At 37.2% G+C, this 18,761-nt stretch overlaps 1 protein-coding gene across 2 annotated transcripts in view; it reads right to left on the reverse strand.

The window, feature by feature from the left end:
* The window catches only part of USH2A (usherin), a 763,828-nt gene that overhangs the window by 392,546 nt on the left and 352,521 nt on the right, over positions 1 to 18,761 (reverse strand). For both annotated transcript variants that reach the window (XM_032289234.1, XM_032289233.1), the window contains exons 30-31: positions 11,751 to 11,864; positions 9,652 to 9,813 (exon numbers count right to left, since the gene is read on the reverse strand). In XM_032289234.1, the coding sequence (XP_032145125.1) occupies positions 9,652 to 9,813; positions 11,751 to 11,864 (276 nt within the window). The remainder of the gene's footprint in view (positions 1 to 9,651; positions 9,814 to 11,750; positions 11,865 to 18,761) is intronic.

Consider the following 18,761-nt stretch of genomic DNA (forward strand, 5'->3'; position numbering starts at 1 on the left):
GGCAACATTTTCACTCCTGGGCCTGGCCCAAAACAATCTGCCATGATGATCTCTCAATCCTCTTCCTCATCTGCTATAGCAATGGAAATAAAGCCAGAGCTCCCTTGGAAGTCATGTGTTAAATATGGCAGAATCTGCATCTGCCTGTGTTCCTGAATAACTGTGCAGAAAAAGGAAACTCTGTGGACCAAACTTTTTATGCACTCAATGCCAAGTAAATAAGAAATGAACTTTAGTTGTTTTTTTGCTGTTAAAGACTATTATCTCTCTGTATGTATATGTGTGTATGCTTATAACATCTAGGTTATTCTAACTAATATAGAGAAGGTTTTATAAGATCTAAGAAGTCAAAGAAGACAATGATCCAGCCATGTAAAGAACTGGGGAAAGTAAATTCCAGTCACAGTAAACAGAAAGTTCAAAAGTCTGCATATAGAAACGAACACGTTGTATTTCGCAAAACAAACCAACACAAATAGAAAACAAATGTAGTGTTGTAGAAATAAATGAGAGTAAAAGAATGATATAAAGCCAACAAAGTAGCTATGAGCCAGATGAAAAGTGTGATAGGCCAACAGGAGATGTTTAGACTTTAAGATTGAATGTGCACATTGCTTGAGCTCAGGAGTTCAAGACCAGCCTGGGCAACATGGCAAAACCTTATCTCTACAAAAAATACAAAAATTAGCCAGGTGTGGTGGTATGCACCTGTGGCCCCAGCTACTTGGGAGGTGGAGGTGAGAGGATCACTTGAGCCAGGAGGTTGAGGCTGCAGGGAGCGATGATCACACCATTCTGCTCCACCCAGCCTGGGTGACACAGTGAGACCCTGTCTTAGAAAAAGAACAACAAAAAAGTTTGGATGTGAAGTACGAAGAAGGAGTAATCCAAGATTAATTCCAGGTTTTTGTTTGGGAAAAATAATGAATAGAGTTACTGTTCCCTAAGATGAAAAACTCAGAATAAAGAGCACATTGATAGGATGTGGCAGATAAAATAAATTCAGTTTTAAGGAGTTGGAGTAAAAACACTTGTAGCAGGAGTGCCAAATATGCAGTCAAAAAAATGTTCGTGGCTTAGGAAAAATGTCTGAAGACAAGGACTACTGAGTCATCAAAGGGAGATTGTGTGGAATATTCCAAGAGGAATCCTGGGGGAAACCAATATTTTTGAGTGGAAGAAAAAGAGGAATAAGAGACCACACTAGACCTTGTACAGTAACAGGGAAAATTAAGAAGGTGAGGTATCACAGACACCAAGAGAAGAATGTTCTGAGATGGTGGAGTGATCAACAAAACATCGTGAATTATACAGCCTTCATGCTCTCCTGAATTGGAGACTACCAGAACATTGACAACCTAGGTGAGAACAGTTTCAGTCGAGTGGCAAAGAAGTTGTGAAGCCAATGGAGGTGTAGTGGCTTGAATTTTGTCCTCTCAAAAGATATGTCTATGTCTTAATTCCCTGTACATATGAATGCCACCTTACTTGAAAATAAGGTCTTTGCAGATGCCATGAAGTTAAGCTGAGGTCATACTGAAAGAGGGTGAGCCCTAAATTGAATATGACTGGTATCCTTATAGGAGGAAAGAACTTTAGAAGAAGGGAAAACACTGTGTAATGACACAAGCAGAGATTGGGGTGATGCAACTGCAAGCCAAGGAATGCCGCTGACTGCCAGAAACCACTGGAAGGAGAAATAGGCAAGGAAGGGTTCTCCCCTCGTTTTCAGAGAGACCATGGTCCTACTGATACCTTCATTTCAAACTCCTGGCTTCCCAAACTTTAAGAATAAATTTCTATTGTGCTAAAACGTCCCATTTTGGGTATTGTATTAAACCGCACTAGGAAACTAATTGCTCCTATAAGGAATCAAAGAAAGTGAGCCAGGGAAGTAAGAGCTGTGATTGTGAAGATGCAAAAGGTAAGGCTGGGAGCATTCCAGATGGAATTGATTATCTCTTTTTCTTTTTATTTATTTATGTTTTTGAGTGATTCTCCTGCCTCAGCCTCCTGAGTAGCTGGGATTATCTCTTTTTCTAAATATTTTTATTACTGTCATGGGCCATATCCATTTTTAAACTGATTTTGAACAGATACTTTAAAATCTCTAATACGTTTTAGGTATTTGAGGAAAGTTTTAGAATGTTATTAATCACAGCATCACCTGAATCAAGATTTGAGGCCACAAAATGAGGAGCTTTCCAGGGTGCTGATAATGTTCTGCTTCTTGCTTTGGGTGCAGATTCCATAGATGTATTTCATTTGTAAATATCCATCAGGCTGTACCCTTATTATGTGTTCACTTTCTGTATTAACTTATAACTCAACTTAAGCATTTTAAAAGACACATAAAAATAATGGCAACTCTCAAAATGCTCAAAATAACAGGACAGCTCTATTTGCAAAGCTTTCGGTGGAAGGACACATTTCATTATCTTTTCAGCATTTAACTCCATTGCTTTTCTAACTGAATATTATTCCTATTATTCTTCTAAAATCCCTTTAAGCGTAGAGCCTTTCCCTATCATTTATGAACATAATATTCCTTAATTCGATTAACAGATCACAGATAATATTTGGGTATGAATCTTAAAATGTAAATTTAAACATATTTTATTTCTTTACATACGGGTGCATTATAGAAGCACCTTGATGGAAGAATGACATTTAGTTTGTATTGTTTCCAGCTAACCATGACTGATATTCAAACATTCTGTACAGGCGTTTTCATTTAATTAGATCCTTTGTTGCTCGATGAATAAGACTGTTGAGAGTATAGCATCCACTGTTCATTAACCCAAGGATTCAATAGCTAGAAAAGCCTTGAACAGCTATTTTGGAGTCTCTGGTTACAGAGTTAGTAGCTTAGTAATTTGGCTTCTGAAAGCTCTAGCTTATTGCATAGCTTGATTTTTGTTTCCTCATATCCTTAAAGTTTCTCAGACATTGTACAATTTAATGCTATATGACCATGACATAAAAGGGAACCATGGTATGACCTCGTTTGTAACAGAGTGGCATGGTGACTCACGGATGAGACCAGTGTCTTGCCTGGAAACCCTCACATGCTCTGCCTTATTAATATTGGAGCTTGTAACAGAACACAGGCATGTTAACTGCATTCCTTTAGGTAATAGTATTTTTGGGTAAAAGGAGTTATTTCAATATACTGCAATGTGACATTTAAATTTGCAAAATAAAGACAATATCTAGGTTAAAGTAAAGTTCTAGTTTGCTAAGAAAAGACCTTTTGTAAGCCATTGGTGTGATAGAGTATAATTTAGCTCAAATTTGTAGAGTGCTGATAAAGTTCCTTATAATGCTCGGATAGAAGTACCTAACCTTTAAACGTGTTTTTATTGTGCCATAAGCAATACAGCTTCTTCGTCAATAAATTTCTCATCGTAAGACTTAAGTGTTTGGATGGTTTAAAATGAGCTTTTCCATTTTGCTATTTATACATCGTTCTCTTTGACCTTGGCAAATAAGACCAAAAAAAGTTTTAGCACTTTTAGTTGTTTAGACATAAATAATTATTGCCTATATGATTTTACCAGAAATTCGTCCACTTTTCCTCCCTCTTTCACCCTCCCCTTTCCCTCACATCCTCCTTTCTATCCTCTCTCTACTTTTCTGTCTCAACTACTCACTCTCTCTCTCTCTCTCTCTCTCTCTCTCACTCCCTTACTCACTACATTGCTATTATCCATATCTTACTGTCTCAGTCTTAGTGATAGAAATCCAGGCCCTAATGGAACAGTGGTGCGAAGATGTTTTCTATGGTTCTAGATATCGGTCACTCTTATTTAATTATAACATGACTATACAGATTTATCAGATGATACATTTGAAAATACACACATGCTATGGCTTGGTGTGAGATAGTTGTTATTTTTCTATAGCGTCCCTAACAAACTTTTTTCCTCTGGAGTTCTAATCATTATCAACAGCAGTGGCTTAGGTTGCTTAACTAAAAGCAATTCAGGCAGTCTTTTCTTACCAGGCAGCACAACTCACATAAACCTCCTTGCTGAGTTTGGTGGAAGCTTATCCTGATTACCACCATCTTGCTATTCTTGTTTCTCAAAAGTTTGTAGGCTTTTCTGAAACATCTCATAAACTTCTTAAAAATGGCCAGTTTCTGGTAGGGTGCTCATTTAAAATGAGGATAATCTGGTTTGCTACAGTCTGGATAGTCATCATCAATCAGGTGCTAGCTGGCCTGAACTTTGAAACAATCTTGATATGTTGAACAGTCTCATGAAGGATTTCCTTTTTCTACCTGTTTAGGAATGTACTGTATACACACATCTTTACTGGCCCGCAATAGCTCTGCCAGGGATATCAATATAGGTCCTTCAATCTTTCGATTATGTTTTTAATCATAAGCTTTAAAGTACAATTGTTTTTACCTCAAAATTCTTAAAAATCTGTTATGGGACAGAAATAAGAGATTAATGGAGATCTTGCAAAAAAAGATAAATGGCACCACCAGAACACCACAAAACTGGGAGAAAAATTAATTGAACCTATACTTTTGATAAATATTTATTTTTTGTGGAAGAAAAATGCATACTAGTTTAAGCTGTCATTAGACTAACCTACATCCTATTTTTCATATTATTAGTAATACATAATGTGGTAGTTTATATTCAAAAATAAAACTAGAATGTATATACCTCATGTATTTATCCAGAAATACACCAGGGTTACTATGGTTACGAAAAATCCATTACCTTTGAATACAGAATGAAAAAGTTTGACTTAAAGTGTGTGCTATTTATTACAGCAAACATCAACAGCCTTCGGGAGGTTCTCTAACTGGATTCATTTTTCAGTGTCAGAACTGACCCACCGTACTACTAGCTTATGGCCTATGCAAGGTAAAAAATTTGAACTGTATGCATTTTTAAATATATTTTGTACTAACTCAAGGTGCAGCAATGCCTTTGACTTTTAATGCTTCATATTTAAGAGAAAGAAGAAAAAAATCAAGCCACCTGGATGCTAAGTGGCTTCTGAATTGAAATGCATTTACTTTACTCATGCCCACCATGGCAGCAAGATCCATTTGCAAAGCATAGGGGAAGAATGTCGGGTCTATGTGAAAACTTAAAAGGAAAACTAAAAGTAAATGGCATAGGTGTGAGAAAAAAATTGTTGACACTTTGAATATTTAGGAGAAGACATTAAAACAAGTTATTAGGGAAGCTTTTATTTGTAAAATTATCAAATATTTAAGAATATGAAATTCACTGCTGATAGCTGGAAATAATGTGACAAAGTATATCAAATGTCCGGTAAATGTTCATTACCTTTGACTTAGCTGTTCTTCTAGGAAGCTAGCAAATAGAGTATTATGTATAACAATATCTACCTCAAGATAATATCCATTATATGCTATATGAGATGGAATATGTTATTTAAAACATTTCAAAAATATTTTTAGAACAATGTTTAATGATATAGTCATACTATAATAAAGGAAGATGTAAATATTCAATATCATACATAGGTTATAGCTCAATTTTGTTAAAATGAATAAAGTACTTGAAGGTATTGCATCAAATAAGAGTTCTATATGACAGAATTATCAGGTATTACATGTCTGCATGTTTTACGTTAACTTCAGTAAGAATATACCACTTTTATAATTTAAGATATTATCAATTATTTTCCCAATCTAGTAGACCCTGTCTTCCATTTCTCAGTTTCTCTATGAAGAGACATTTCAGCTCTGTACAGATCCACTTTAGTAGCCCTAGACTGACACTGTTGCTGAAAGCGCCAGACGTCATGTATAGAAGTTCTACCCACAAACCACTCAGTGTGTAAAAGATATTAGGTCACAAATATCCTGGCACAAAGACAAGCAATAAGGCCCAACAGCACTGTAGATAGAGACATGTCATGGTGTAGACTCAAAGTGCCCCTAAAAGATAAAGTCCATCCCAATGGCTAGATCAGTTTCCTACCAGCCTTCTCCCTTGCTGACTTCAGACAGAGAGGCCCTTTCCTATACAGTCTTCTCTGAAAGTCTCTGTTGATAGGTAACCTTTGAAGATATAAGTGACCTGAACTTAGTCCATATCATAGATATAAAATCTGTGATCATAGGGTAGGAGCCTCATCCAATAGAACTGGCATCCTCAGAGGAAGAGGAAGAGATACCAAGGATGAAGTCACATCAAGGAAAGGGCATGTGCGCACAGAATGAGGAGACCGCTATTTGCAAACCATAGAGAGACTCAGGAGAAACTAAGCCAGCCGAAATGTTGGTCTCAGGCTTTCAGCCTCCAGACTGTGAGAAATAAGTTTCTATTAAAGCCACCTACTTTGTAGTATTTTGCCATGGCAACCATGGCAGTCTAACATGAGTGTTCTGGGGTCTTTCTTTTAGAGTTGTGGCAAGGAAAAATAAAATATGAGCAATAAGCAGAATGTATAGAAATTAAAAGCAGGTAACTTGGGGCCAGACAGATCTACATTTGAATTAGTTCCTCTGATTACTGACTAGAATTCCTTAACCTAGATCTCAGTTTTTCCAGCAATAAAGTTAGAATAATCATGTACATCTTTGAACCCCATCTTAACTTTCTCAGTTTATTTCCCCTCTTCGACCAGCACTGCAATCTCAATATGCTTCATACCTTAAGCTATCTGGGAATAAAAGCAACAATGAATATAGTTGCTTATGAAATGACAAGAAAGATATAGCAGAAAAAAATGCTACAAGTAATATTGGAGGGATATTCTTTAAAATATTACATGAAGATTGGAAACCATTGAAGAATCAAACTGTTACTACTATAGCAAGATAACATGGTTGTAGGCACTTTAAGAATATTTTGCATTCTTTATATTCAGGGCTTCTATTGTAATACTACGCTATGGTTCCATATACCAATATCTTTCATCAGTGCCTATAGTCGCATGGTGTTCTTGATAATTCAATCAAACAAAATATAGATTCAGTGTCATTTTGCAGGTGGTATTAGAAACTGAGGTGAATTCTTGCCTCCTCTCCCTACACTGCTCTTTTTCTGGTGGTGTCCAGTGTAACCTTATATGGCATCCTGTACATTTTGGAAAGAGTCAAGTCCTACAGTTTGAGACCTGCCCTCTGCTGCACCACACTTCCCTGTGGACTGACTCAGCATTTGTTTCTGTACACGGGAGGGACCTTAGCTTCTCTTTCCCTGGCTGTATCTTTTTCCATTTTTTTCTCTTCTCTATTGCCTTATTCCTACCCTAATTCTATCCTCCATCAGTTCCCCTTTCCTATCTTCCTTTTTTGTTCCCAACAATCATCTGACTTCATTCGTTCACTCCTTTAACACTTTTTATTCCATTCCCACTCTGTGATAGGTCCAAGAGGTGCAGTGATGAAAAAAACAAATATGATTGTATCCTTATGATTCTTATGGTTCAGCAGGGCAAACCAATGAGCAAACAAGCAGTTCTATTCAAGATTGACACAAACCAAAAGCAGGGGCGTAATATAAAGCTACTCAGTAAGCATATAGGGCATACCTGTGTCATATGTGGAGAATCAAAGGATTCTCAGAGGAAATGTCTATTCTGGTCCTAAAAGGTATGCTATCCTATTATATGCAGTGTTACCTCTTAGTCCTACAGAAGTGCTTTGTATGTTAATTATCAATATATGTGTAAAGTTCCTTTCATGGTGTGATTTGATTTTTTCTGAAATAACTTCTGTGGTTTATAATTGGTAGTTAAAATCATGCCATAAGATACTGTTGGAGTAAGATTAACCTCAGTTTTCACTACGAACTCTGTGTTGTACAGGAGATAACAATTATAACTTTTCTTTACTAATTGCTAATGATGTTATATATTTTATATATAGTTCTAATTCTCTTTAAAATACTGAAAAAATTAACACCACTGTAAAAATTCAGAAACTAAGACTTAGAGAAGTTAAAACACTGTTTTTAAGATCACACTCTCTTCTACATAGCCAGAATGCTTGGGTTAGTGCCAAAGCCTGTGACTTAGCCTGTGTAACCTTGGGTTACTCAATCTTCCTTTGCTTCAGTTTCTTCGCTTGTAAAATGGGGGTAATAATATCTATGTTGTAGAATAAGCATTACAGAATTCTATCCTATTATGAATAATAAAATATAAAAGTAACTGTTTTTATCCTTTTAAGGTTCTCGGACTAGAAGGGGGCCAAAAAATGTAAACCTGAGAATGCAACTGGATGAATCCCAGTCCTGTCCACATGACTCACTCCAGCATTTACGTCTGTCCCCATGAAGCAGTAAATGCCACGAGAAGAGGGACAGTGTCTGGCCAGTTCCCTATTACAACCTTAGTACCTGGCATTAATGTGAGTGAGTGAACACATAAATAATTCATCCTACCTCTGACTCTAACTTGTTGTGACCTTTATGAAGAAGTTAATATCTCTAGGCCTCGGTTTTTTCATCAATCAATATTTGATTAATAATGTCTCACATGGGAGTCACATACAGTATATAAAATAATATGAAATATAAAACCACTATAAGTACTATACAAATATAAACACAGTACAGACAGTATATATAATGCAAGCCTTGGGTATTTACAAAGTTTTTCAACAATTTACTTCATTTTATTTCAGTGTCATCACACTTTATGTTTCCTCTCAAATAATCTAAAATTCAACCACACTGAGTCACCCTTCTGAGTCCTAAGACTATTCTACATTAGTGAGGATTTCAAAGTATTAGGTTGGTGCAAAAGAAATTGCGATTTTTGCCATTACTTTCAATGGCAAAAACCACAATTACTTTTGTGCCACCCTAATAGCTCCTGTGAGATAGGAATTTATTTAATGATGTCAGTGATCCAATTGGACACTGTGAGCTTGACTGGGGACTACACTGTCTCCCAATTTCAATCCTGTGTGGTCTGTTGAAGGCAGAGAAGTCATGTGCTGAGCTCTTTGTGCTGGTGCTTTCCAAAGCATCCTCTGCATCTTAGCAAAGGTATATTGCTAGAAGGATTTAGGTAAGGGGTGATGGGATCTATAGAAGAGAACACACAGTAGGACAGCCTTGGTGGAGGGAGGTAACATGAGCACTTTTCCAATTTTTTTTTAGCTGTAGTTTCACTGTAAATCTAATATGACCTTCCAGATCATGCAATCAGAGTGATTAACAGGAGATAAAAACAAGCAACCCAATTTCAAATACACATTTTCAGATAACTATACACTATATTTATCTGGTGTGTGTGTGAGTGTGTGTGTGTGTGTGTGTACAGTCACTACCCAGTACCAGTGAGGGATTGCTTCCAGGACCCTCTGCTGATACCCAAATTCATGGATGCTCAAGTCCTTGTTACAAAGTGATGTAGTATTTGCAAATAGGCCATGCACATCCTCCTGTATACTTTAAATCATCTCTAGATTCCTTAGAATATCTAGTACAATGTAAATACTATGTAAATAGTTGTTATACTGTGTTTTAGAATTTATATTATATTTAATTATTGTATCATTATTGTTTTTACATATTTTCAATGCATTCTTTCTTAAATTTGCAGATGTGGAACCCCTGGATATCAAGAGCTAACTATATGCATGTTTATATTTGAATATAGACTATAAGAATTCACTGATAACTCTAGAGGTCTTACCTGTGACCGTGTAGTTCTCTTCATCGCCTGAATAGATCAGCCTCCCATCCATGTATAAAGAGTACTGAGTTATAATACCATTTGCTTTTTTGGGTGGGTTCCAGGAGAGTAGCAAAGAATTGGGAAGGGATTTGGCTACTGGTGGCTGAACCTCTTGTGGGGCTGTGGGAAAAAAGATTTATAGAGTCTAAGTTTAGTTTACTTTTGTAATTCAAACTTTTCAGACTCAAATCAATAAATCATGGAATAAACCTGAAATCCCATGCATGGAAATATTCCCGATTCGTGGGCAGCATGTCAGTAATTGCTTTAGGAACAGTGTTAAATAACTGTCCCGTATTTCTGAGAATTTTTATCAAAGACAGATGAAGAGTACTTACGCTAGTTTGCTAGACTGATGCTTGTGTTACTCCATCAAAAGTACTATTAACCCGTAATCTCTATGTGGGACTGTACCTATTAAAGCAAATTAAGCAGATGGAGTCCCCTAGCCTTGAGGTGCTTGTGATCTAAGATGAGTAATGCCAGTGAAAGTAGTTCATAACAGATATTTTTTTAAACCTATACATAATGATAGGAATAGCCAGAAAATGCATAATCAATTTAGTCAATTACATATGAAAACTATCATGCATACTTTTTTTTAAAAAGACCTGTTTATTTTATATAGTTGTCAATGAATTGGGAGTCCTAAGAACTAAAAGTTTTTTTATTTAGCCTAAACTTCTCTATTATTTAGTAAGTTCAAAATTACTTTGTGGAAATTTAGAAGTTTGGGAATTTCTTAAAAAATAAAAAGGAAATGTAAACGAAACAAGCACAGTGATCTCTCTGGGGCATAGACACTGGCATGAGGGGTACCAGGTAAACCCTGGACAAAGGATTTAGTGGATACAGAGAAAATAATGCAACATAGGGCCATTTGTCCCATATCGAGGCTGGTCAGAGTCCTTGTAAGAGGAGATGATAATCAGGTCCTCAGCAGATGCAACGACACAACAAAACAGTGCTATTATCAGTAGACCAGGTGGAGAAAATGCTGAGGCCAGGTCACTGACACCACAGTTGAGGTGAGGGGAGTATAATTGGTTTAGGTAAAAAATACAGCATATAGAGGGTCACAAGAAGGATTTTACAAAATCCTTTACTCTGTTGTGGTTTCATTTGGTGGCCCATGTCTTCCTTTCTGTTACATACCTTCAGTGCAAGTGGTACTTGATAAAGGATTTAAAAGAGGAAGGGGGGATATATAGATACTGGGAAAGAGAGGGAGAGAAAGACTGGCTGACTCTTTTCCCCTAAAGATCAAGCTTTTAAATCTCTGAAAGAACTTTCCAACTAGACAGTCTAAGAAATGTGCAATTCCTCTCATCCCGAAGACAGAAATATGAAATAACAATGCTTCAAATATTTTGAGAGCTGTTATTTCTTGAAGTGATGCATTCTGATGCTTAAGCAAAGCTTTCACTTTGGCGTGCTAAAATATTTTCTCTTTCTCACTGCCTTCTTAACATACGCTTTCTGAAAACTTAATTTATGCCAACAGTTTGTAAGTTCCAAGTACAACAGAAGTGAGACTTAAGTCGGAAGGAACTAAGCAGTGATTAATAATGCCTCAATTGGCATTTGGAGGTTCCATCATACTGAAATAATTGTTGCCTGTGCTACTGTTTAGCAGTTAAAAAAGACCATGGAAATCAACCGTTTGATTCTCAATTTCATACTGTGCCATACAATCAATTCTTTTTAGTCAGACTGTCTCTAGATTTACTTCTGAGCCATAGTAAAATGAGGAAGCTTTCATTAATCTTTCAGATGCTTCATATTAATGACAAGGCTCTTGCATGAACAATGTAACAGCAATTAAAAAGCCCATTAATCTGCATTACAGCTATTAAAGATGCATGTCATTAAAGGGTATGGAGTTTGATTCATTTTCGCACCCCCCCCAAAAATGGAGCAATTATGGCCTGGCAATGCACTTTGTCATCAAATTAGGTTGGGGTTTTCCAGCAAATGGCCTTGCAGCATTTAGCTCTTCTCCTATTTTATTATTCATGACTGAAATGTGGAAGTCAAGACCTTTGAAATTACTTTACCTTCTTGTGGAGTAGAGATGTTCAATGCATGTGAGCTCTCAGTACAGCCAGCCAAAGTGCAAGCAGTTAGGGTTACTGCATAGTTTTTGAAGGGTAGCAAGCCTGTCAATATGCCTATAATAAAAAGGGACAAAAGAGGGTTGCATGTTTACCATAGCGTCAATAAAGAGCATCGTGGGTGTATTTGCATGAGTGTATGCATCACAGAGACAGACAGAAAGACAAAGAGACCAGAGATGGAAATCAAAAACATATTCCTTTTTCAGTCATTTTCCTTCCTGTCTGCTGATCATAGAATGGAATGACTCCTGAGGAAAAATTGTGAGACCAACTTATTGTTAAAACAACTCTAAAACAGCATCTGATGTTTCTCCCATTAAAATGAGAAGGGGGGGGTCCACATGTACTTTGTGAGGCAGAGCACAGTGTTTCCTTTAGCTAAGATGTATATTACCTCATTCCAGGATCCTAGACCTCCTGCAGAAACAAAACTATTTAATTTTCTTTAACCTAGCATTTTTCAACTGTATTTAACTAAGGAGTCCTTTTCATATGGCACCTATTAACACACTTTAAAAATGCTACTCCCAAGAGTGGCTTCATTATTTTAACAGTAGGCCACATATATACAAACCATTTGTTTATGTTGTAGCTAACAAGTATGCAAATTAATGTAGTTGAACAATTAGCAAATAAGATAATTATGCTTTTGTACTTCTACTTGCAAAATTATTAGTTTATTTAATTAAGACACCTGTCGTAAACGGAAGTGTTGCACATAAAAGTATTGAAGTAACATGGCTTGCTGGTAGATATGCAAGATTTGTTCAGCAATTAAAAGTAGCTGTAGAAATGAAAACACATTTTGTTTACTAGTGTTCATCAGCAAGGCAGAGACTCCTTATTAATCCTGCGAATTTAAAAAAGTAAAAAAATGCAACTTGTGCATTTGCTCACCACTGTTTTTCCTCAATGAAGTTTTTCAGAGCAATCTTGAATCCTAACCACACAGCTTATCATTATTTTTATAAAAAGATGGCCCCATTTGTGGTATTCCTTTATTGATTAAACCTTCAATCACTCAGAGAATACATTATTGCTTTAAGATGCCAATATTGATGACAGCTTGCATCATTCAAACACAAATTTTAATATACATATTTCTGTATTTTCTCTCCCCAATAGAAAATTTAAAAAATTATATGATCAAAGAGCCAGGATGGAGGAAAGACCAGTTGTCTGGTTTGACACCTCCCGCTTGCCCTTATTCCCTAGCGCTGCCTCTAAGTCTTCATTCCAGCAACAACCCAGGCATCTCCGTGGGCTACTGAATCCTGTCTGCCATGCTTCTACATGAAAATATTCATCCACTTGGCACCATCATCTTAGCTCATGGCCAAGCAAGACAGCAAGCCAACAAACTAATACGCACACATGTGTGACCATCTCATGCCAAATTCAGCTCTAATTTCAAAACCCTCTTGTGTCAGAGCCTCCTGCTTTCTCTCATTCCTGCCCCTGTGATTGTCATTTCCTCTTAAATCTCCCAGACCATGACCCACATTCTGAGTTTACTCTCTTTTAAGAAGTTATTTCTCCTTCCAAAAAATGGCTTAAAAGCAAACTAACATTATCACATGCACATCTTCATAATGGAGTACTGTGGAAAACGGCACGGATGCTCGGGCCAGATTGCTGGCTTCAGATGCCAAATCTGCTGCCGATGGGCCAAATGAACTTGGGCAAGTTGTTCAGACCTCTGTGCCTTAGTTTCCTCTCTGTCTTGAAGGCAAGGCCTTGCAGGCCTCATCTGTAAGATGGGACTAACACAGTACTTTCCTCAAAGGGTTAGTATTAAGGCTGAACAAGTTCAGGACCTTAGAATACTTAACATGGAGTACTGCCAGTTGAGAGCTCTAGTGCTGAGCTATGTAATTCGAACTTAGGCTACCGTTGCAACTCAACTTGTACCTCTATGTGCTACTAAACAGTTTGTATCTTCTAAAGATCACCAGCAATCCCTTAAATACCAAATCAAATAGCCGTTCTTCAGTCCTTATTCTCCTGTACTTATGGGGCATTGTCATCCCTCAACTTCCTTCTGTGAATATTTTAGTTGTTCTACTAAACTACTGAGAATTTTTAGTTGTTCTACTAAATTACTGAGAACTCCTTTGTTTCCTTTACTGACTCATGTTCCTCTGAGTCTCTTAAATAACTTTTGTTTCACAAAGTTGGGTTGTTGTCAAGCTTCTTTCCTTTTCTAAACACTCGCCTTTGCTACCTTATGAAGCCTTATCTCTCAATGATCACATTTGTATCTATAGACTTCCCGTCTCTCCCAAGCCCTGGTTCTGGGTTTCTATCTGCAGGCCATTTATCCACACCTGGATGTCCCACTGGTATTTCATACTCAACATGCCCCAATCAAGAATCAACATTCTAAATAATTATATAAGCTACATTTTTCCATCTTGTAATGACTCCACTATGATCCCCAAATTCCAGGCTGAAAACTAAAATATCATCATAAAATATGTTTTGGCCATTCTATCTTTGGCAAATCTTTGGCTTCTGCCATGTCTTTCCTATTGCCAAGTTGGAATCTACCGTAAGATTCTAAATAAGATGACTTGCATGTCTGAATTAGTATAATGCCACACTAACAAGAAATGAATCAGCCCCCAGAGAATAAGACTTTTAATCCTAATGTGAATAAGAAAAGCATGTTGGAATATGAGGCGTGTTTCCCTTTATCATCAATTAACCTATGGAACATATGTGAAAAGCAGCGCCCCTCATAGATGGGCATGGTTTAGCTGAGGCATTAGAACACCGTAACCAAAAAGAAACCATGCTGCTATACAGGTTGGTTATCTGAAATCCTTAGCATGAAGATGTATCGTAGGTTCAGGAAGCATTGTCATTGAGAAACATAAAAGCAGCTCTATGATTGTGCAATTTTGCAGCCTGACTTTATAAAGTTCCTTATACTTAACATTTCCTTCCAAATCAACTTATCAGGAAAGGTATTCATATAGACTTTCAGAGGGATTGTATCAAACCAGATCCTGGGTTCACACTCACTAAGTGATCTTTAGTGTTTTATGTAAAATTTCGTGCTTTCACTAAAGGAGTTACTTTGTGTGTAATATGTGTATTGCAAGAGCTCTTTATTAACTTCAGCCACTCTTTATTTCAAGGACCTTAGAAAACAAGCAATACCCATCTCAGCAAACTTGCTTTCTTTAGCTTCGATTTGGTAGAGAACTTTACCAAATTGTATTGTATTTCATAGAAAAAACTCTGAGATTCTTAAAGAAAGATGCTGGAGAGAAACTAGATCATCTTTCAAAGTCATTTATCAAAGTGCTCACATTTCCCATTTCAAACCAGGTGAAACAATAATAAGCTCTGAGAAATGAGAGCTGTAAAATAGAAAACAGAAAAAAAAAAAAAAAAAAGGAAGAGAGCTGATGTTGTGGTTCTTGCCAACTGTGGATCCCAGGTGGAAGGTTTTAGATGGTTTGTAAATCACACTTTTCAAAAATGTGCTGCATTTTCTAAGGCTGGAGTGCCATTTATTTTCTATTTCCGGTAGGGCATCTTGTTCATCATGCTGTGTGTCAGAGACAAAGTTTGTCAAACCATCTGATAATTTTCCTTAAAGGCAAGTTAGTACTACCTACTTCGGGAATAAGAGCAGTATAATGGTTCACTGTGTTCTGTCCTCCTGTCAGGTTAAAATTCAGGGTAACATAGGGGCAAGGGACTGGTCAAACATGGTCTTCATTCACTTGGAATCATAACAAAGTCATTTTATTGTTGGAGACATATGGTTTTTCTCCTTTGATTCTCAATATGGAGAGTTTACCAGGATGGATTTAAGTTGATGCTTACAAAAAAGTTGTGCATGGCTGAAGAAAGGGATTAACACATTATCTCCAAGACTAGGTCGATTTTGAATATATTCTTTGAAATCATTAAGCGATTATCCTAATGGCTTTGCTTTAAGTGTCAGGGTTCTAGTTAGATTAGGTACTTTCTGGAAAATACAGTGTTACTCTGGTAATATATTGTCATCAAAAAGCATTTATTAATGTTTCTTCTATATGCCTCTGGAAAAGGTGCTGATTTTTACAAGGTCTCTGATATAAGACAATACTGGAACTAGAAGAACCCTTATAGTAATAGATTGATGCATAAAGCAGAATGTTTGCATGTAGCCCAAGTGGACAATGACATTTGTAAGATTCAGACTTGCCAGTTCAAGATGATAGGAAGCCTAAATTTAATTTAAAATATATTTTTGTATTATATTAGAGTAGTAGGAAATATATAATATGATATATCTATAAAGGAATCTTAGACAGAAAGCCCAAAAAGAGAAATGGGTTAGTCTCCTTTTATGACACTTGGGGTTTTTAGACTGAAGAAGTATATCCTGAAAGGGGGAACTTTGAAATTGGTTTGGTTGTGAATCTCTTTGTTTGGGACACATCCCAGAGAAGTCTTTTTTTTTTTTTTTTTTTAATTTGAGAATGTCCCTATTACAAGGCAGGCCAGATGACCTCACAATCCTCCCTTTCAGCCACAAACTCTGTGAAATCAGAAAATGGTCCCAACCATGTCAGGAAACCTGCTAGTCCCTCTTGATAATGGAAAAGGGCAAGCTGAAGAAACATTCAATAAGCATAAAGCAAGCATTATTGATGTCTTAAAAGTGTTAGTATCCCATGAAACACAGGAGGGTGGGTATCCGGATTAAAATCATTGGCACCAGCAGGACCATAACTCTCACTGCTAAGCGATAATGCATTTTGCATTAATGCTTAACATTGAGAAATCCTGACATGCCACACCAAGGGAGTTTGAAGTCAAGCAAGCAGATTCCTTTGAATTGAAGTCCTGTGGGCCACAGTGGGTGCAGAAAGCCCAAGCTGAAAGAACAGGGGCCGGGACTTGATTTAAGGGAAGGAAACACATCATTGTGGGAAGAGCCTTACTGCATATGGCTCCAAACTCTGTGCTCTGAGGGTTTCCACATAACAGAGGAGAAAAGCATTGGCCAGGAGAACTTTCGACTTAAAAGTCCTTCACAGTGATTTGGGGAATTACTCGAACATAGAGGGCATATTCTTTTACTTCTTTCCTTATCCTCTATCCCAGCAGCTATTAGGATGGTTTACTAAAAGTGAGCACTTGATGGGTGACTGAAAAATGAAGATTTTGCTTCACAAAAGGAGGAGTCTGCTTTGACGTTGAAATTTTATGATTAACTCCTCTGACTAAATGCAGACAAGTATAAATGCTCTGCCTGGAAACTGAGCCTAAGACACAAAGCAAAATGGCATCCTTTTTAAAGCCAAGCACATTTCGGAGAAGAAAAAAGGACTCCGTTTCTACTTACATACTTCAGCAGACTCCTCCTCCCTCCCTCCCCCACCTCACCCCCAGCTGCCAACCTAGGTGTTTGGCCGGCATCCACTGTAATCTGTTCTCCTTCATTATGTTAATCTGTGGGCGGAAAGATTTCTGTCATCTTCGAATCGCTTGTACAGCAATGGTAAACACCTTGGCCTGTCTGTAATTGGACAGGTGTCTTGCATTGATGTCACCCAGCTTTTAATTCAATTAAATAACTGGCTGCTCTGCTCTCATCACCCACTCATTTCCGTTGCACTTTTAGTCTGGCGGTGAAATCTGCAAGCAGCAACTGTCTACCCTGAGTCCAAAGTCAGGGGTCCCCTTGCAAGGATCATGTACAATATTTCAAATGGACTCCAGCAATCCAAGAGTATTTTCACGCTAGCAAAGGCATTTGAGATAATTTGGAGAATTTATCTCTTTTTTTTTCTGTATCTTTACATTCTGCTGCATCTAAATGATATCTTCTACTACTGGCTAGTAATTAGGAGCAGTCACAGCAAACAGAAAAGCTGTTTCTAGCTGCCTCTCCCCAGGGCTTTTCTCCATCTCAAGAGAACTCATCAGAGTACAGTGCTCTTATTTATTTGCTGGCATTTCACATTTGGATCAAGAAAGTGAGGGTGGGCAAGAGCAAGACATTTATTAAGAGGGCCATCTGGTAAGGGATACCACACAGGCAGAGCTGCTCCTGCTACCTGGAGACATAATGGAAGAGGCCACTTTTTAAAAGAAAACTGGCCAGGGGAAGGAAGGCAGAAGAAGAGACTTCTGGCTGGGGATTCTGCTGCAATGCTGATAAAATCTAATTTTTAAGTATACATTCCAAACCAACCCAGTGGATGGATTAAAGAGAGTAAATCAATCCAATATGCCATGCTTCCTGCCCACTTAAAGGAACCTCTGAAAATAAATTAAAGTTCTAACACAGACATTTTGACACAGTGACCCCATGAAACTGAATAATGACATTTGTTAAATATGGATGAAAACTTAACGGTCTAATAGAGATCTGGAAACATATCCAGGATGCTTCTCCTCTAGTTCTTAGCCCAGGAAGGTGGGATTTGTTACTGTTGTATTTTGAATAATATTTTAAAAAATAAACCCTTCTAACCCTTTATAAATTAAAGGGAGCGTCAATTTTTGTTTTAGCCAAAAGGTGAAACAATAAGTACACTTAACCCAAACCTAAGGTAATCCCTCGGAAACTTCAAAACTAATTTTTCTTACATTTAATTCCCTTCAAATGGGTTTCCTGACCTTGCTTTAAACTTTTAGTAGAGAGCGTAGAAGATCATATACCCATCAAAGACTATGTAGATGTTGATGCTTACAAACAGGAAAACAATATTCTTTTATTTCTTTATAAAATATATGGCCCACTTCCAGTCTTAGAGGATTGTTTTAACAGTGATTTTAATTGACCTCAAACTGGATAATTTTATTATCCAGTTAAGATTCTCTCAGCAGGCTTGCATCTAACCTCAAATTTTTAATCAATGCCTTTGTGGTAGGAACTACAGAGTCGTCATTTTTATTCTAATTCGACAGTAAGTTTGAAGCCATGTGCTTGTGTTAACC

The sequence above is a fragment of the Sapajus apella genome, unplaced genomic scaffold (genome assembly GCF_009761245.1).
Source record: "Sapajus apella isolate SASKATOON/1434 unplaced genomic scaffold, GSC_monkey_1.0 scaffold22, whole genome shotgun sequence".
In the NCBI taxonomy this organism is placed as follows: domain Eukaryota; kingdom Metazoa; phylum Chordata; class Mammalia; order Primates; family Cebidae; genus Sapajus; species Sapajus apella.